The sequence below is a fragment of the Hemiscyllium ocellatum genome, chromosome 25 (assembly GCF_020745735.1).
Source record: "Hemiscyllium ocellatum isolate sHemOce1 chromosome 25, sHemOce1.pat.X.cur, whole genome shotgun sequence".
Taxonomy (NCBI): Eukaryota; Metazoa; Chordata; class Chondrichthyes; order Orectolobiformes; family Hemiscylliidae; genus Hemiscyllium; species Hemiscyllium ocellatum.
Window position 1 is genome coordinate 46,834,047 of NC_083425.1, and position 21,127 is coordinate 46,855,173.

General features: G+C 41.9%; 1 protein-coding gene across 1 annotated transcript in view; it reads right to left on the reverse strand.

Moving 5' to 3' along the window:
• The window catches only part of LOC132827994 (glucagon-like peptide 2 receptor), a 45,158-nt gene that overhangs the window by 14,009 nt on the left and 10,022 nt on the right, over nt 1-21,127 (reverse strand). The window contains exons 5-9 of the mRNA XM_060844847.1: nt 20,101-20,257; nt 15,234-15,393; nt 6,830-6,890; nt 3,828-3,897; nt 1,326-1,414 (exon numbers count right to left, since the gene is read on the reverse strand). Coding sequence (XP_060700830.1) covers nt 1,326-1,414; nt 3,828-3,897; nt 6,830-6,890; nt 15,234-15,393; nt 20,101-20,257 — 537 coding nt within the window. The remainder of the gene's footprint in view (nt 1-1,325; nt 1,415-3,827; nt 3,898-6,829; nt 6,891-15,233; nt 15,394-20,100; nt 20,258-21,127) is intronic.

A 21,127-nucleotide genomic window follows, 5' to 3' on the forward strand; every position in this document is an offset into this window, starting at 1 on the left:
TACAACTGTCTGCTTGCGCTTTTCACCCTTTCAAACAACTAACAAAGTCATACAGTCCTTTGGCCCAAAAAGTCTGTACCACCAAAGCCATATCAAATCTACATTGGTCCCATTTTCCAGCAATTGGCTTGTAGTCTTGAATGTTATGACACCTCAAGCATTCACCCATGTATTTTTTAAAGTTGTGAGGTTTTCTGCCTTGACTACCCTCCCAAACAGTGCATTTCAGATTCCCATCACTCCCGGGTGAAAAACAGTTTCATCAAATCCTTCTGCCTTTCACTTTATAGTGGGTCCCCTTGTTATTGACACATGAAAGAAGGGAAACTGCTACTTTCTATCCACCCTGTCCATGCCCCTCAAATCCTCCACTTCTCTAAGGTCTCCCTTTAAACCTTTGCCTGCTTTTTTGGAACTCATTACTTGAGCCCTTTATATGGCAGACTCAGGATGGGTCTCCAGAACTATCTGCCTTGGGCAGTGACTAACCTTTGTGTGCCAAGAGCAGTGGCTCTATTTTGGTATTCAACCACAAACTATGTTCCTTTCCACTCAGGCTTCCTGAGTTATTACATCCAGTGAAAAGTTAATACCTTAGACAGACAAGAATCTCCAAGTTTCTTTTTTGGTACCTCTAAGGTAGGTACATCTTAGTTTTAATTATAAACATGTGGGGCAGTTAGTTCAGTTGCGCCTGTGGAAAATCTTAGGTTATATGCCCCACTGACTGTAATAGAGAGACAATCATTCTTGTTTATGGACTATGGTTCATAGTCCATAGGCAAGTACCTTCTTCTTCTTTGCTCATACCTAGTGGCACATGATGCAGGCAAAGAATGTGCTATTTACCAGTTTTGAAAAGCTAGATTTTCCTGGAACATGTTGATAGCCTGTTGTCATGGGCTGTAGTTTGTGCCAGTCCAAATCAAGACAAACAGAAGCCTTGCCCACTTTGCCACCTGTCAGAAGTATATTGGAAGGATGTGTAGGCTGCTAACAAATGGGATTTGAACATAAGTCAGGCAGCATCCAAGGAACAGGAAATTCGACGTTTTGGGCCAGAGCCCTTCATCAGGAAACCTGATGAAGGGCTCTGGCCCGAAACGTCAAATTTCCTGTTCCTTGGATGCTGCCTGACCTGCTGTGCTTTAACCAGCAACACATTTTCAGCTCTGATCTCCAGCATCTGCAGACCTCACTTTTGATTTGAACATGTCATCTACCACAGAGATCAAGATATCACCACTGCTTCACAAGACCCATTTCCTACCCACCAACGTACCATAAGGACAGTAGCCCACTTGTGTTAGGATGAAGATACAGACCTGTATTTGTAGTCACTGAATCGCATTTGTTGGGCTTTAAGTTTTGAAAGCAACATTTTCAAAATTTTTATGAAGACATAGAAATTCATCTGCAGGAAAGAAGAAAACACACATTGAATACAATTAGTTTTGGTTATGATATTGTGAAAATGTTTTCCTCTTTGAATAGTTTATGTCTACTTTGTGGGTAGCACGGTGGCTTAGTGGTTAGCACTGCTGCCTCACGACCCCAGGTTTGATACCAGCCCTGGGATTACTGTCTGTGTGAAGTTTGCACATTCTCCCTGTGTCTGCGTGGGTCTCCTCCGGGTGACCTGGTTTTCTCCCACAGTCCAAAGATGTGCAGGCCAGGTGAATCGGCCATTCTAAGTTGCCCATAGTGTTAGGTGCTTTGGTCAGAGGGAAATGGGTCTGGGTGGGTTTCTCTTCGGAGGGTTGGTGGGCTGAAGGACCTGTTTCCATACTGTAGGTAATCTAATCTACAAGTCTAATCCAAAAGTATAGACATACCTAGAATGCAGCCTGCCTTATATCATAAATCTCAGAGTACTGATGAAGAGATCACAGTGCTCACTGTCAAGTCAAGTTGGACACAGTTCAACATACTCATTTAACTCACCAACTTTTCAAAACAGTCAGTTGCTGTATTTTGAAATTCAGAGGTCCATAAATCACAGATAGCCATTTTGACAGCTGCTAACAGTCAGTATATAAGGTGAGGGGTAGGGTGCCAGGAGGATAGCATGTAGGCTGCCAAATAGCTGGGTGGATAAAAAGTCAAGAAAAGTAACAGAATCATTGAGATGTTTGGCATGGAAACAGACCTTTTAGTCCAACTTGGCCATATCGACCAGATTTCCTAAATTAATCCAGTCCCATTTACCAGCAATGGGCCCATATCCCTATAAAACCCTTCCTATTCATATACCCATCCAGATGTCTTTTAAATGTTGTAATTTTAACAGCCTCTACCACTTCCTCCGATAGCTCATTGATGTAGGGTTAGGTTCCCAGGTGGTACTGTGGTAGGTGGCAAGGATGCCAAGTGAATAGAGGTGGGGTATGGGGGGGGGGGGGGGGGGGTATGATGTCAGGATGCAAGGTGGCAAAAGGGCCAGGTATATAATGCAATATCTCATGTAAGTCAGGTTGCGTGTGAGAAATGGGGTCTAGCAGAGGGTGGGTGTCAAGTTCTGGGAGAGACTGGGTCTGGCGGACGATACAGGGTGCTGTTGCATTCCAGGTGCAGGATAGAGATGGGGGTCAGTATTGGAAGATCAGATCTGGTGCAGGGAATGGGTGACAGTTGGTCAGGAGCAGGAAATGGAGCTGGGTCTCTTGGTGTGGAATGAGGGGATTAGTGGCAGGTACACAGAAGACAGAATGGGGTCTAAAACAAAGGAAATGGGCAGAAGAAGTGGAGGCATTGATTCCAGAGTGGGGAGGGTTTGGGGTCAGAGGAATATTATGTCTGGAGCAGAGGAAGAAAGGAGAGAGCGAGAAGAGAGAGAGGGAGAATTTGACGTTTCTGGGGTGGCAATATCAAGTCAACGAGCTTGGGGTGCAAATGGTCTGGGAAAGGTGTACTTAGACAGATGTGAGTCAAGTATGGGGTCAGTTGAATAGCTCTTCAGGAATTAGGCAATGTGTTTCATTGTATGACTTTCACAGAATCATTGAATCTCCTCAATGCAGAAAGAGGCCATTCCACTCATCAAGTCTGCACCCTCTGATGAGCATCCCACCCAGTCTCCCACCTTATTTGCATAACCCTACATTTCCTATGGCTAACCCACCTAACCTACACACCTCTGGACACTATGAGCAATTTAGCATGGCTAATCCACCTAATCTGCACTTCTTTGGACTGTGGGAGGAAACAAACACCTGATGGAAACCCACACAGACATGAGCGCAATGCGGAAACTCAACACAGACAGTTGCCTGAGGCACAAATAGAACCTGGATCCCTGGCACTGTGAGGCAGCAGTGCTAACCACTGAAACAGTGCCACCCTCCCTTGAGAAACTATTCACTTTAGTTAGCCAGAATTGTCTAAATTATTTGATTTAAACAGATACTTCAGAGGGTTGCAAGTGTAAGGAAATGTTCCCAGTAAGAATCTGCAATCTCTTTCACTATTCCTTCAGAGTCTGCTGCAATGAGATTCTGCAGGTTCTGACTGGGAAACTCCTATCTGCACAGGAACCACTATCTGGCTGTGAAAACATCTGGGCCTATGTTTCTGTGTTCTAGGGCTTGAGTAACAGCGTATTAGATATGTTTATACACAATAAAGCCTGAGAGTGTGGTTTAATTATTTGTGTAAATCATTGGACTCCAGACCCATTATGTTCAGTAAAGTCCATATACAGCATTTCTGAAGTATAAGTGAGGTTGCTCATTGAACAGAATGTGAAAACAATTAGATAGATGAGAATTAAATTGTTTAAAAAAATTTACTTACACATATACCAATAGAAGGCTACCTTCAATACTCACTATTATTGCAAATATCACAGGCCCCCTGATGATCCACCAGATTCCCATGTGCCTGTTTGTTCCCCAGCACCTGATACACAAAACATTTCTGTAAATCATAACTTTTTTTAAAAAAAAATTAATTCTCAGAAGTTTAGGAAATGATGCACTGTTTTGTTGTTGTTAACATATTCTAATTTTCTCCCTATGTCTTTTGGTCTCCAGATGTGAACTGTTGTGTACACAATGGGATGAATGATCTTTTCCTGAGCTATTAATGAATTTGTGTCTCTTCTTTTATACTGTGCTTTTCATTCATTCACTGGACTCTGCAAGAAGGGAGGCTACAAATTGATCAGCCAAGGTATTTCAGAATGGCAGAGTAAACTTAAAGAACCAAATGGTCTATTCCAGCTTATATTTCTTTTGTACTTACATTTTTTGTATACATTCTTGTGTGGTTGCTGGTGTGTTAGTATCCAAATGCTATAGCTAAGTTCACACATAATTATGTATTTGGTACATCAGTATTATGTTAAAGAAGAATATATGAAATGAATATCAATTACAACATATAACAGCATCTGGAGGGATATATGAATAGGAGGTTTCAGAGAGATACGAGTCACATACTGGCAAATGGGACTAAAATTATTTTAGGATATCTGATCGGCATGGAAGAATTGGACTGAAGGGTCTGTTTCCATGCTGTACATCTCTACGAATTTCTGAATATCTCACCTCCTGACTCCTCAGAGCCTGTCCAACGTCTACAAGGAATAAGTCAGGAGTGCGACTGAATACTTCCCACTTGTCTGGATGGGTGCAGCGCTAGCAATATGCAAGAAACTTGACACCATCCAGGACAAAATAGCAGCCTGGTTGATTAGCACCACACTCACAGATTCCACTCCCTCCACCACCGATGCTCAGTAGCAGCAGAGTGTACTATCTACAAGATGGACCACTGAAATTTACCAAAGATCCTTAGATAGACCCACATCCACAACCGTCTAGAAGGACAAGGGTAGCAGATATATGGGAATACCACCACCCGCAAGATCCCCTCCCAGTCACTACATCCTGACTTGGAAATATATCGCCTTCACTTTTAGTGGATAAAAATCCTGGAATTTCTCCCTCAGGGCATTGTGGGTCCACTAACATTAAATGGAATGGATGGATTCAACAAGGCAGCTCATCACTTCCTCCTTGGGGACAACTAGGGATGGGCAATAAATGCTGGCCCAACCAGTGATGCCCACATCCCATGAGTGAATAAAAGAAACTGCATACAGCGACAAGTGTCAGAAGACAGAAATGAGAAATAAAAACAGGAAAACTTTGGGAAATATACAGTAAGTCTGACAGCAACCTGGGAGAAAGGAATAGGAGGGGAGGAGGACATCAACCTGAAGCATTAAATCTATTTCTCTTTCCATGGTGTTGCCAGACCTGTTGAATATTTTCAATATTTTATACTTTTAATCACTGAAACACCACCTTACACTGAAAGTTGAGAAGGCCACCAATTAAAAATGGCTGGAAAGACCTCATGTTTAGCATGCAACAAGGCTGTTTTACATTCCCTGGCATCAGGAAAGGCAGGGACTCAACACAAAATGTTTCTTCCCGTTGCCATTGCAATCATGGCACACCTAGAAATGGCTTGGGGCTGAAGTTCTCTGGATTGTAACTTCACTCAAAATCACAAAGCTAGCTTCCTCACATTTACTACTGCTTACCAGGCCAACATGTAAATGTAACAATGCATTCTTAAAAAGTGTTCTTTTGTTTTAGGACAGGCACAGAAATGATATACTAATGGACTCTGTCTGTGCCTTAACATGTAAATGATGCTAATACATTTCTCACATTAAGGAAGATTAAGGACCACGTTAAAGGTTGGAAAGTGTAATAGGTAAGGCTGGGTAAATTAGCGAATCAGCAAGGACAAACTATAATTAAAAAGGCTGAGGTTTGTGGTAGGAACAGGAGTCTCAGATGGTGAATAGTGCCAGGAAAACACCAAGGACGTTGTGCAAGGAACCTTGATTTCATTGGAGTGAGCATAGTGGGAAGAGGAAGATATTGGAACCAAGTTATTATTAGTTGGATGTAACGGTGACCTTCAAATTGTTAATTTGAAATACCAGCAGGAAAAGAAATGCACAAAAGGACCCTGATAACCAGACTGTTTACAAGATTAAGAGAGATACCAACATTAGCAATGAAGTGAGAGTGAAAGACTAATGGGAGAGAGGTCAGTGATCAGTTTAGAAACATTTCCTGTATTTCATTGAAAAGTCGGTGAGATTGTTAGATAGAGTCATACAGCATAGAAACTGACCCTTCAGTCCAACCAGTCCATGCTGAACATAATTGCAGACTAAACTGGTCCCACCGTGCCCACATCTACCATTTCCTCAGGAAGTTTATTCCACACATGGACCTCCCCTCTGTAAAACTTTACCCCTCATGTCTTCTTTAAATCTCTCTCCTCTCACTTTCAAAAATGGGTCCCTAATTTTGAAATTCCCCATTCTAGGGAAAAGGCAGCCACCATTAACCCCCTCTATAACCCTCAGGATTTCATAAATTTCTATCACCTCTGAACCTCCTATGCTCCACTAAAAATAGTCCTAGCCCATCGAGCTCTTCTTATAATTCAAATCTTCCATACCCAGCAACATCCTGATTAATCTTTTCTGAATCCTCTCCACCTTAATAATATCCTACCTATAGCAGGGTGACCAGAACTGGACACAGTGTTCCAGAAGAAGTCTCACCAATGTCTTGTACAACTTCAACATGACGTCCCAACTGCTGTACTCAAAGCCCTGAGTAATGAAGACAAGCATGCTAAATGCCTTTTTAACCAGTTCCCCCCCACCCTCAATCCTGTCTATATGTGACGCAAACTTCAAAGATGATTGAATATGTTTCAAGAATGTAAAACAATACACTGATTCAACTATTAATAGTGTTGTAAAGGAATTAATTTCCTTTTTAGTAAATCTTACCATTCATTCTCATAGATAACCTTTGAAATTGTCCAAGGTATAACAAAGAATAGTGGGCACACTGAAAGAGAAAGAAGTTCATTGTTGATTCATGTCAAGAAATGCTACTGAGCTGTGGAAGTATGCTACTCAGAGCCCTGTGTGGATACTCAGGTGTAGTAAGGCAACTGTGACAATTTTATCCAGTGGATGCATTAAAGGTTTCCTTCTGGAAACCGGAGAGCTCAAAGTAATACTTCCAAGTTAAACTGGAAAGCCCACTCCAGGGAAATAAAGTTGGAGAATTCCCCTCAGAGTGACACAGCAGCATCAAGTTGCCACCTGCAGGTTACAGGTGAAACTGGTATCACTGCTACACTGTAAGAGAAATAGGAACCTCACCAATCTTCCAACTGGGATTTCTTACAGACCCATGGGGAGGTCAAAGAAGCAACTGGAGGTCCTACCCTGTTCCATTTGCATTTCCACCACTTATAATGAGTTAATAGACTTTTCAACCAAGTTCCTCTAACTCTTCTGGTTCTGTCAAAGTCAGGAGTTACAACACCAGGTTATGGTCCAACAGGTTTATTTGAAATCACAAGCTTTTGGAGCGCTGTTCCTTTGTCGGGCTGATGAAGGAGCAGCGCTCCAAAAGCTTGTGATCTTAAAAAACCTGTTGGACTATAACCTGGTGTCGTGTGACTTCTGATTTTGTCCATCCCAGTACAACACCGGCACCTCTTAATCATGGCTTCTGGTTACGCACTGTGGTAACCTTTCATTAATAAAATATATTGTTTGAAGATACTTCAATATATTAGCAGTCAAATTCATCCCAACTTCCGAAATTTATTCTTTCATCAAAACACTCAACTGTCCTTGTCATTCCAAATATCATGATTGAATTTTCTCGGTCATTACTTATAAGGCAATAGTTAGAAGAGGAATCTTTCCTTTCCAAGAAATTCATGCCGAATTCTCCAGAAATGAAGGGCTGCAGAGGCTGGGTTGTTAAGTATCTTCAAGGTTGACTGAGAGATTTAATCAGTAAGGGTTATGGGGAAAAAGTGGGCAAGTGGAGGCGAGGATTATTCGATCAGTCGTGCAAATTGGACTCGATGGGCTGAATGGCCTACTTCTGCTTGTACATCTTACGGTCTTATAAACAGAACACAGGGCAGGATGGGAAATTTAAAAGCAACCTGCATTTATATTGCAACTTAATGCCAGAAATCATCCGCGACACAGAAACGTAATCAGACAAAAACTGACATTGAGCTAAACAGGGAAATGTTAGGACAAATCATTAAATCTTAGTCAATGTTTAAAGGAGCTTCTTAAAGAGAAAGAAATGCAAAAAAAAATCCTTCAAAATGTAAGATCTAAATGGTATGAACAAACATGCTGAAAGGAATGTGCAATATACAAGAAGTCAGAGCTTGAAGACTAGAGAAATAAGAGCTGAAAAGTTACAAACCTAAAGAAGTCAATGCCATGAGGGGAGTTAATCACAACTATATGAAACTTACATTGTGGTATTTATAATCCTCATATCTTTTTGGGGCCAATTCCAATTCAGGAATACTTTTCAAATAACCCTTCTCAATTACATACTAAGAAAGATAGGTCTAAAGACACTGAGTCTGAGAAATGGATCGAATTGTCTCCAAAGTAAATAAACCAGATGAAAATATTATCATCCTCCAGATAACATTTTTTAAAAAAACACAGGTTTCAGCAAATTATAATGTCTAAAGTTATTAATATGGTCCTCAATTATGTACCTTCCCACGACACAGTGGGAGTCAGATTGGTGAATGAGCAAGTCAAAAACTATGACAGACATTTAAGGAAGAACCGAACATACAATTGATTGGGTGAGATGGTAAGTCATAGTGTTAAAAGTTTGTATTAAAAATAGGAAATGTAATTTTATTTTCACAAGAATTGACTTTCTAAATTCAATTAGAGTTACAGTAAAATATTTAAGTCAGATATTCTCCTATTAAAGTAACAATTATCCTAATTGTCCAAGTGAAGACTACAGAGTTAGCAAGATGACTGCCTCAGTCAAGGGGAGGATTATCGTAACTAACTTGCGATATTCAGACCTTTACAATGAGAAAAATGGACAGAGTTTACCAGATCGAAAATTAAAACCTGTACTTTCAATATTTATAGTGCGGTTTTGAGGTGGCATAACTAATTTATTACCAATGGGGTGGTATTCTCAATTATAATTATGTTTGTCCCTTTATGTTTGAAATAGCATTGTTGCACTATTAATCTAATTATAAAATCATACTGTTTGATTGCTAGGAAAGGTTATATAACTACTAACTTCTTGGTCCATTCCTCATCAGACCTAAGGAAGGTGCACAATGGTCACCATTTCTTACTGCATGAAAAGTTTGACATGTGATGTCGGAATCAAAAGGTGACACTAGGACACAGGACGGAACTGATTGTTGAGAAACTGATAAACAATTATATTTTCTACTTTCTAATTTCCAATGTATAGTAAATAGTCTACAAAATAATATTAAGCCACAGCAGGACAACTTGCTTGCAATGCAGTGGGTATCCTGGAACATGTCATCGATGTTTCATGTGCAGAAAAGCTGTAAACTTGAGCTTGTGGTTTTAGAACTCATAGAGTCATTGTGGTATACCAGCAAGGCTGAGAACCTCATGGATAGCACATTTAGGAAGGCAGTCCCACCAGAGGTTAAAGAATTGCAAGCAGAGATGAAAGGAGTGACCACCAGACTATTTACAAAGCAACCTCAATTATCTCAACGGCAGAGGGTGGGGGTAGTATTTTGTTCAGAGAACCAAATGTTTGAATAATCAAATGTTCAGATAACACAGTTTGCCCAAGCATCGGGATCTTGAGATCTCGTTTGGATAATCGATGTTTGGATAACTGAGGTTGTACTGTAGTAGGATCAGGCAGGCAGTGCAAGACTTCCCTGAATCTCTCTCTCTCCCTCGCTCTCACTAACCAGTTTTCCATTTTAAATATTGGTGAAGGTGATGATTCCTCAGGGAAGTGCACCCAGAGCCAAGTCCATGGCACCAAGGTCACTCAGCTGCATAAAAAAGGAGGAAAAAGGAGTGGAAGAACAATATTGGGAGAAGAATCAATTACTGGTTAAATAGATGATTCTGCAACTTCAGAAATGATTCTAGGATGGTATGTTGCCTCCCTTGTGCCAGGGTCGAGGAGAGGCTGCAAGACATTTTTATGGGGAGGTTGACCAGCTGAAGGTTGTGGTCCACATTGGTACCTGTGACATTGGTAGGGGCGGGGATAAGGTGTTCTTAGAGAGTTAAGAAAAAGGATTAAAGAGCAGAACTTCAAAGGGTAGTAATCTCAGAGACACAGAGAGAGAGAGAGAGAGAGAGAGAGGGGGGCACATAGACAGAGAGCGAGAGAGAGAGAGCGAGAGAGAGAGACAGCTAGACAGAGAGAGCGGCAGAGAGAGAGACAAAGAGACAGAGACAGAGAGAGAGGCAGAGAGAGACACAGAGAGAGGCAGAGAGAGAGAGACAAAGAGAGAGAGAGAGACAGAGAGACCGAGAGAGACAGGGAGACATGAAAGGGGTAGATAAATGAAGAGATTATGGATAGTAGGCCAGGTCAAAGAAAAGTTGCATAAGTGATAATAAGAGCACAGAGTAGGAGCAAATGAGTGAGCTGCATTGAAAGCAATCCATATATTGTGATAATAGGCCTAGGAGGAGGTGAAAATGGGTGACTGTGATAAAAGCAACGCATGTCATAACAGGACTGAGTGTGGTGTGGGTAAAAAATACATGGAAGGTTCGAATCAGGCTGTAAAATTCTTGAACTCAATGTTGTGTCCTAAGGGGAAAATCAGATGTTATGCTTTGAGTTTGTGCTAAGATTCACTGGAACACTGCAGCATGGCCGAGACAGAAATGTTGGTGTGGAAACACAGTGGTGTGTTGAAGTGGCAAGTGACTGGAAGCTCAGGGTCATTTTTTTGAACATAACTTAGAGGTTCTGCAAAGCACTCACGCAGTCTGAGTTTCATCTCCCCAGCATTGCAGAGACCACACTGGGGACATTAGTGAGTACATTACTGAAAAAAAGATCTTAGTTCTGAAGATCAAAAAGTAGAATTAGTTTGGTTGGAGCGGAGAGAGAGAGAGAGCAAAGTATACAATGATGGTTGGAGTTATTTCCAGACTACCAAAGAATAGTGTTAATTCAGGATATAATATAAATCAGGAAATTAGAGATGCATGTTGCAAGGGTAATACAGTAATATTATCTACTTGTTTTTTAATGTTCAATTGTGAGGCATAGTCATCACTGGCTAGGCCAGTAGCTATTGCCTGTCCCTAGCTGCCCTTGACAAGCCTTCTCGAACTGCTGCAGTCCACATGCTGTGGGTTGACCCACAATGCCCTGAGAGAATTCCAAGATTTGGACCCAGCAACAGTGAAGGAAAAGCAATATACAGAGGAACTTTGATTATCTGAACATCAATTATCCGAATTTCGGATTAGCCGAAGGAGATGTCAAGGTCCAGATAGAAACATTACATCAAAGAGGTGTTTCCAACACTGGTCGCATCTTTTGTTTACAATGATTTAAAAATGAACTTGGCTTACTGAAAGGCTGCTGAGAACAGTCCTGGACATTGATAGGAGTCCAGGCACTGTCTCCAAATGACCTCTCTCTCTCTCTCCCTCTCTCTCTCTCTTTCTCTCTCTGGGGTGGGGGCAGGGGTGGATGGGGGCGTGGTTGGACGAGTTTCAGGTGCAGAATGGGTGCCGCAGTTGGACAGGGTTGGGGGAGGAGGGATCAGACGGGGAGTGAGTTGAATGGGGTTGGGGTCAGACAGGGATGGGGTGGACTGTGCAGGGTTGGTGGCACGGATGGGGGTGGGTTGGACTGGGGACAGGGTTGGGTGGGGTCAGATGTGGGACAGGGCTGGATGTGGTTGGGGACGGTCGGACTGGGAGTGATTTGGATGGAGGGTGGGGGATTCGGACAGGGGAGTGATCAGACGGGGAACAGTCGGACGAGGGACAGGGTTGGGGGGAGTCGAATGGGGGGATGAATTGGACGGGGTGGGTGGGATTGCGGGGGCGTCAGATGGGGAACTGGGTTGGGGGGTGAGAATGGGGTGGATGGGGGCAGGGTTGGGAGGGTTGGACGGGGAGGGTGGAGTGGGGGAAATCTGATAGGGGTGGGGTTTGGGGAGTTGGGCGGGGCAGTGTGGGTGGATGGGGGGGTGCAGGGGCTCGCACACAGTGTGCTGCTGCCTAGTTTCCTAAATGGGGAGTGGACTTAGCAAATGCTGGCTGTGTGTTAATCCCAATGAACTGATTCGGAGTTGGGGGGGTGGGTGGGGAAGGCTTCAGCAACGCTGCAGGTCCCTTATACACAAGTGTGTGTCTGCTCAGAAACAAACTCTGAGACAGAGAGAGGGAGCAAGACAGGCAAAGCAAGGAAAAAGGAGACTTCAGAACACTCCAAGCCCCAGAGGAGAGGCATTGAATCAATTAACCGAATAATCAATTATCCGAACAAAATAGTGCCCACGCATCTCGTTCAGATGATCACTTTTCCTCTGTATTTCCATGTTCCAATAATGAGAGGCTTGGAGGTGGAGGTGTTCCCATGTTTCTGCTTCTCTTGACTTGTTAGATAGAAGTAATCATGGACTTGGAAGGTGTTGTCTAAGGACTGTTGGCGAATTTAGATTAGATTAAGACTGATTGAGCTAATTATGTCTATCCAGTCTACAATGTTGTAGAGGATGAATTGCTAGAATATATATAAGATTGTTTCTCACATAATATAGACTCAGTGGTTAGCACTACTGCCTCACAGCACCAGGGACCAGGTTTGATTCCATCCAAACTGTCTGTGTGGAGTTTGTACATTCTGCCAGTGTCTGAGTGGGTTTCCTTTGGGTGCTCTGGTTTCCTCCCACAGTCCAATGATGTGCAAGTTAAGTGAATCGGCCATGGTAACTTGTCCCTAGTGTTCAGGGATGGGTAGGTTAAGTGCATTAGGGAAATGTAGTGTTACAGGGAAAGGGTGGGGGATGTACTTTGAAGGGTTGGTGTGGACTTGTATGAGTCGAACGGACTGTTTCCACACTGTAGGGATTCTAAAAACAAATATGTTGGAGGGCCAGCTAGGATCTTAAACCTAAACAAGAGAATTTGTGGCACAAAAAAATCTAAGAGAAAAGGTGAGTCAACCATGGCTTATACAGGAAGTTAAAGATTGCATTAGAACAAAATAAAAAGCTTTTTGATATTTTCTAATCATCCTGTCCATTTTACAACTCTGGAGCAGGTCAGAATTGAACCAGCCCTCCAATTACAAGACAAAAGCCCTAGGTGAAAGCTTACAAAATTTCCAAAAAAACTAAGGATAGAAATCATATGAGAATTTAACAAAGGAGGACGAAGTCTGAACAAACACATTGGAGTTTTTTTTTGAGGATGTAGCTAACAAAGGAGAACCAGTGGATACAACGAATTTGGACTTTCGTAAAGTATTTGATTAAGTGAGATTGGGAATCATCAATCTATGGATTAAGAATTAATTAATAGATAGGGAACAGAAAGTAGCAATAAATGGGTCATTCTCAAGTTGTCAGGCTATGGCTAGTGGAATGCCGCAAAGATCACCACTTGGGTCTTAGCTTTCCACAGTCTTTTTCAATGGTTTGAACATAGGAACCAAATGTAACATTTCCTAGGTTGTTGATGTCACAAAACTAGACAGGAGCAGATACCACCTTGGCCTAAGTTAAGATAAGTCTGCATTTATTTCAGCTGCTGGTACTAACAGATATTGCTACTCTGATGAAGATTAATGCACATTAATGGATTAGATGAAACCCTTTCCAAAACCTTCAAAATTTAATCAAAAAAAGCTGTATAAACAACCTTGCAAATTAGGCTGAGTAGCTTACTCTTAAATACCCTCTGCCCTGAAGCTTTGACTTCCTTTGTTTAGAACCTTGGTGGGCTCCAGTAGAATTGAGGCTGGGATGGGATTATTAGGAAGGGTGGCAGGTAATAGTTAAAAGGGGAGAAACACCAGGCTTGGTGATTGAACAGACATGAAGAGAGAAATTGAGAAATGCACTCAAGCTCATTCTCTAACCTTGTACAGACAAATTAAATAGGAGCAGTAATAGTAAATTGGTGAAGAAGTTTGGCAATGTTCAAGATCAGATCATAAACCAGGACCAGAATATCCATTGTGACAACTGTGCCCAGTTCTGGTCACCACACTACCAGAAGGGTGTGGATACTTTGGAAAGGGTACAGAAAATTTTAATCAGGACATTGGAGGATTTTAACTATGAAGAAAAGTTGGATAGATTAGAACACAGGATGTTGAAGGGCTACCTGAAAGAAATTTAAAAGATTGTGAATGGCATGGATAGATTGGGAAGTATGAGGCTTTCTCTGATGGTGGAGGGTTCTGTTACTGGGGCGGGGGAGGTGGTGTGGAGTTTAAAAAGAGGTGTGCGCGGCAACTTTTTCTCACAAAGGGTGGAGAGTGCCCGGAACGCGCTGTCAGAGAAAGTGGTAAAAGCAGACACGATAACAACATTCAAGAAACATCTGGATGAATGCATGAATAGGAAGGCAACAGAGGGGTACAGATCCTGTAAGTATAGAAGGGTAAAATGCGTCAGTGCATGCTTGGAGGGCTGAAAGGCCTCTTCCTGTGCTATATTGCTGTTTGTTCTTTGACAAGATTATCACTTGAAAAGGAATGAACTCCAGTTGCTGTCAGGGTAGTCAAACATGTTTCTGCAGGGATAATCAAACATTAGGGAAAAGTCAAGGAATGTTACTTGATATTGTGACATTGCACAATGTAGCACGACAAGCACTTTAAAAAAAAAGTCACTGTTGTTTGCAAACATGGCAGCGAATTCACAGTGAGATCCCAGAATTAGCAACAAAATAATGACCAGTGCTACTGATGACAGATACCTAATGGATAGCATTCAGTGGACAGCTCTCCTGCTTTTCCTGAAAACAGTGCCTCTGAGTTGACACTGGGGTCCCACATTTGCAAGAAGGTAAATGGTGCCTCATCCAAAATATCAACTTCCAAAGTCAGCACTTCTTGGGTGCTGCAGTGAGAACCTGGACCTAAATGCTCCATTCTCTGGAGTGGACTTGGACTTAACCAGAGATCTACCACTAAACGAAGGTTAAAACTTTGCACTGCCGATGTCCTTTTCAGCAGTTCTCAACATTTATACCAAGCACATGGGAATGGGGTAGATTGCCTTTTCCTGGATGCTCAGTTGAAGTTATCAATACACACATCCATCAAAATAAAAACAAGATGATTAGTTTTTAAAACAGTGAATATGTTTTGAACGTTTGAGTCACTTACCCCATCCTACCAGGGCATATTGCTTAAACAACCTTTTCTCTGAAAGGACAGCAAGGACGATCATTTTGTGAAGATAAATTCCTTCCACCAGAAGCCAGAAGAAGTTAGCTCCGACAAAATAGTGCATGCAAACCTGTGCCATCTTACATCCATTTGAAACCTGCAAGCAGAATGTCGACTCTTCAACGTCTTTTACAATGGGATGGTAAAACACCAGATTCAATTTGCTGCTGTTTTTGTACTGGCTCACTTTATTTATGAGGACCCAACTAGTAGTAGTAATTTCTGGATCCACAAATTTTCCGGAAACTCAGTGATTGTGCTGTCATGCTGTTGTCTTCCTACAGTACAATAGAATTCTAATAGTGCTGCCAGTATATTTAATTTTCCATATTAAGAAATCTGTGCTCAAACCCTATGAATAGAGGGGGTAATGGTTCAGTGATTTCAGATGTCAGACATAAAATGTTATAGGTTATATAGATTGCTTGATCTAAATGGATAGCAACTTGCAGAGCTCTTATGAACAACATTACTCTGCTCTTTAATGCTTTCATAGAATCTCTACAGTGTGGAAGCAGGCCACTCAGCCCATCGAGTCCACTCAGACCATCTGAAGAGCATCTCACCCAAACCCATCCTATCCCTGTAACCCTACATTTCCCATGGCTAGTCCACCTAACCTACACATCCCTGGACACTATGAGCAATTTAACATAGCTGAAAATGCGCAGCAGGTCAGGTAGCATCCAAGGAGCAGGAGAATCAATGTTTTGGGCATGAGCCCTTCCTCAGGATTCTCCTGCTCCTTGGATGCTGCCTGACCTGCTGCGCTTTTCCAGCAACACATTTTCAGCTCTGATCTCCAGCATCTGCAGTCCTCACTTTCTCCTCGAGCAATTTAACATAGCCAATCCACATCACCTGCACATTTGTGGACTGTGGGAAGAAACCAGAGCACTCGGAGAAAACCCATGCAGCCACAGGGAGAATGCGTAAACTCCACACAGACAGTCACCAGAGGTTGGAATTGAACCCAGGTCCCTGGTGCTGTGAGGCAGCAGTGCTAACCACTGACCCATCATGTTGTCTTGCTTTGTTTTAACAAATGTACTGAGTAAATCAATTCCTGATTCCCTCAAACTTTGATAATGATCTTTTAGGCACAAGTCAGGCGTATGATCGAATAGTCCCCCTTGCCTGGATGGGTGCAGTCCCTTCAACATTCAAGAAGTTCAACATTATCCTGACCAAAGCAACCCACTTGGTTGATATCACTTCCATAAACATTCAGTCCCTCTACCACTGATGTACAGTAACGATAGTGTGTACTATCTACTACGCGCATCGCAGAAATTCACGAAGGGTTCTTAGACAACACCTTCCAAACCTACAGCCATTACCACCTTGATGAATAGTGCATGGGGACAGTACCACCTGTCGTTTTCTCTCAAAGCCACTCACCATCCTGAGTTGGAAATATACTTGATGTAAGTTCGCTTGCTGAGCTGGAAAGTTCATTTTCAGATGTTTCGTCACCATACTAGGTTACGTCAGTGAGCCTCCAGTGAAGCACTAGTGGAATGGCCTGCTTTTTATTTAGGTGTCCTTGGGTTGAAGATGTCATTTCTGGAAGTGAGGTCATTTCCTGCTCTTTTTCTCAGGGGATGGTAAATAGGATCCAAGTTAATGTGTTTGTTGATAGAGTTCCGGTTGGAATGCCATACGTCTAGGAATTCTCATGCGTGTCTCTGTTTGGCTTGTCCTAGGATGGATGTGTTGTCCCAGTCGAAGTGGTGTCCTTCCTCATCTCTATGTAAAGATACTAGTGAGAGTGAGTCATGTCTTTTTGTGGCTAATTGACGTTCATGTACTTGGTGGCTAGTTTTCTGCCTGTTTGTCCAATATAGTGTTTGTTCAATTCTTGCAAGGTATTTTTGAAATGACATCAGTTTTGCTTGATGTCTGTATTGGGTCTTTCAAGCTGCCGTTTTAGTGTGTTGGTGGGTTTGTGGGCTACCATGATGCCAATGGGTCTGAATCATCTGGCAGTCATTTCCAAGATGTCTTTGATGTAGGGGAGAGTGGCTAAGGTTTCTGGATGTGTTTTGTCTGCTTATTTGGGTTTGTTGTTGAGAAATTGGTGGACTGTATTCATTGGATACCTGTTGTTTTTGAAAACACTGCATAAGTAAATTTCCTCTGCTCTGTGTAGGTCCTCTATGCTGTGATATGTGGTGGCTCGTTCAAATAATGTTCTAATGCAGCTCCGTTTGTGGGTGTTGGGATGATTGCTTCTGTATTCAGTATTTCATCCGTATGTTTTGTTTTCCTGTAGACGCTGGTTTGAAGTTCCCCATTGGTTGTTCATTCTACTGTGACATCTCAGAATAGCAGTTTATTGTTGTTTTCCTCCTCTTTAGTGAATTTTATGCCAGGAAGGGTGTTGTTGATGGTCTTGAAGGTTTCCTCTAATTTGTTTGATTTAGTGATGACAAAGGTGTCATCCATGTAGCGGACCCAAAGTTTGGGTTGGATAGTTAGCAGAGCTGTTTGAGTCTCTGCATTACTGCCTTTGCTAAGAACTCTGATATCGGAGATCCTATGGGTGTTCTATTGGTTTGTCTGGAGGTTTTGTTGTTGAAGGTGAATTGGGTGGTAAGGCATTCCTGATGAAGGGCTTATGCCCGAAACGTTGAATTTCCTATTCCTTGGATGCTGCCTGACCTGCTATGCTTTAACCAGCAACACATTTTCAACAGTAAGGCATAGGTCCACTAGCCTGACGATATTGTTCTTGCTGATGAAGTTGGTGGTGTTTGGTGTATGTGTCTTTTGTTCTTCAAATAGTGTAGTCAGTGTTTCCTTGGCCAGGTTAATGTTGATGAATGTGAATAGGGCTGTTACATCAAAGGAGACCATTATTTCATCCTCATCTATCTTAGTGTCTTTGATGGTCTTCAGGAATTCTTGGGTGGAATGGATGGAGTGGCATGAGTCTTCTACTAAGTGTTTTAGTCATTGTCACTGTGTTAGAATCCTGGAACTCCCTCTTTAATAGCATTGTGTGCTGGACCAGTCAGAGAAGCCCTCATTCACTGAATTAATAACACAAAAGAGTTCTTGAAGAATGGAACATACCTTCCCATTATTAGATGCAAAGGAGTGAAACATTTGGATTCTCATGGTTCACGGCATGGTGGTTCAGTGGTTAGCATTGCTGCCTCACAGCTCCAAGGACCAGCGTTCGATTCCTGCCTTGGGTGACTGTGTGTGAAGTTTGCACGTTCTCCCCGTGTCTGCCTGTGTTTCCTCTGGGTGCTTCAGTTTCCTCTCAGTCCAAAAATGTGCAGGTCAGGTGATGGATGGCTATGTTAGATTGTCTGAAGTGTTCAGCAATGTGTGGGTTAGATGCATTAGTCAGGAATAAGTGTTGAGTAATAGGTAGGAGAATGGGTGTGGGTGGGTTTCTCTTTGAACTTGTTAGGCCAAATGGCCTGTATCCACACTGTAGAGATTTTATGATTCTATATCATAACGGTACCATGATTGTATCTTGTTTACAATACATAGCAAGGCCATATGGAAAACCTATAGCACTAAACTTGTTAAGCATATATAATGGGGTGCAATAGTAAGTATATCCAAATGATTCAGCCATCACATAACCTTGTCTTGGGGAAAATAGTATTCTCTAAATAACCATTTCCTGTGTCAAGATCAATCACGGGATCCAAATATCACTCATTGATTGTTCGTGAGTTTTGAGAAGATTTGTAGCTCATGTTGAGATTCTGGAAGTAGGTTTGCTCGCAGAGCTGGAAGGTTCATTTTCAGAGATTTCGTCAGCATACTAAGTAACATCTTCAGGGAGCCTCTGGACGAAGCACTGATTTTTTTTTTGCTTTCTGTTTATATGTTTGAATTTCTTTGGGTTGGTGATGTAATTTCCTATGGTGATGAACCTAATGGACATAGTTTGCTGATTTCTCAGCAACAAACCCAAACAAGCAGACAAAACATATCCAGAAACCCTAGCCACTCTCCCCTACATCCAAGACATCTCAGAAATGACTGCCAGAATATTCAGACCCATTGGCATCATGGTAGCCCACAAACCCACCAACACATTAAAACAGCACCTATTGAACTTGAAAGACCCGATACAGGCAATAAGCAAAACTAATGTCATTTACAAAATACCTGCAAGAACTGTAACAAACACTACATTGGATAAACAGGCAGAAAATTGGTCACCAGGATACATGAACATCAACTAGCCGCTAAACAACATAACCCTCTCTCACTAGTATCTTTACATAGAGATGAGGAAGGACACCACTTCGACAGGGACAACACATCCATCCTAGGACAAGCCAAACAGAGACATGCATGAGAATTCCTAGAAGCATGGCATTCCAACCGGAAGTCTATCAACTAACAAATTGACTTGGACCCCATTTACCACCCCTGAAAAAAAGAACAGAAATGATGTCACCACAGGAAATGACATCACCAACCCAAAGAAACCCAACCGTATAAGTAGAAAGCAGGAAACATCAGCAGTGCTTCGTCCGGAGGCTCACTAAAGATGTTACTTAGTATGGTGACAAAATGTCTGAATGTGAACCTTCCAGCTCAGTGAGCAAACCTACATCCAGAACTCATTGGTTGTAGAATCATTCATTTCAAATTCACTTGGATTAGTTTGGTAATGGCATCAGTGAAAAGAAAGGAGAAATAGACAGGAAGAGACGAAGAGATGTGTTGCTTACAACAAAGGAGAGACATACACTCATGACAGTGATATATTTGCTCTAAGATAGTTTAAAGCTCTGTCACAGAAGATAAAGGATATCAAACTTACCTTGGTGTCAAAAAATGACTTCCATCCTGTTTCATCATTCGGGCGTTTGGAGTAAGTATTATTCAGGAACATGTCTTTAACGAGGACAGCAATTGCTCGCAAAATAAAGGAAGCAAATAAATTCACATGGATGTAGTTTCGAGTACAATGCAGCTTCCTACAAAAAAAACCCAGGGTGGATAAACCAAATACAGCTACCAGAACTTTCTTGCAACTCCATATAATCTGGATAAAATTGAAGCTTCAATACAAATGGGAGAAACAAGCATTCTCATGGAAATTCTTCCAATGTCTTATTCCGAATTTTACTGTTGTGCTGTAACACTAATAGGTTCATTAACATAGACATATAGAGTAAGATTTTGGCTGTGGTCGCTGTTGTACATAATTGTCACAGCTAAAGCTCTGTACAGTTCAAACTTTCTGTTATTAGAACATATTTGGAACTATTTCACTTCCTCAAAATACAAGCCTTGATGAAAGCCTGGTGTAAACAGGTTTTTTTGGGAAGGGGAGTGGGGAGTTTGACTTGAATCCAGTGCGAACCCACATGTGGATTTTCCTGGATAAAATATTTTATGCTCAACAAGGAAAATATCGATTATTTTATATAGTCCAGAGTTCTTTTAAAATCATTCAGAGGATGTGGGCGTCATTGCAGGGGTCAGCATTCAGTACTCATCCCTAATTGCCCTGATGGCACTTGAGAGTCAACCACATTGCAGAGTCTGGAGTCAAGACCAAGTATGATGGCAGTTTCCTTCCTGAAAGCATCTTTGTAAACCACATAGGTTCTGCTGGATAATTGAATGGTCACCATTAGACTCTTGTTTCCAGACATTTATGGAATTCAAATTCCATCTGCTGCTGCAGGACTCAAACCCGGATCCCTTGAACATTTTCTGGGTCTCTGGATTAACAGTTCAGCAATGATAACAATCGGCCATTATTACACTTTTAAAACCAGATTTTTATTGAACTCAAATTCTACCATTCAAACCCAGCTCCCCAGAACATTACCTGCATC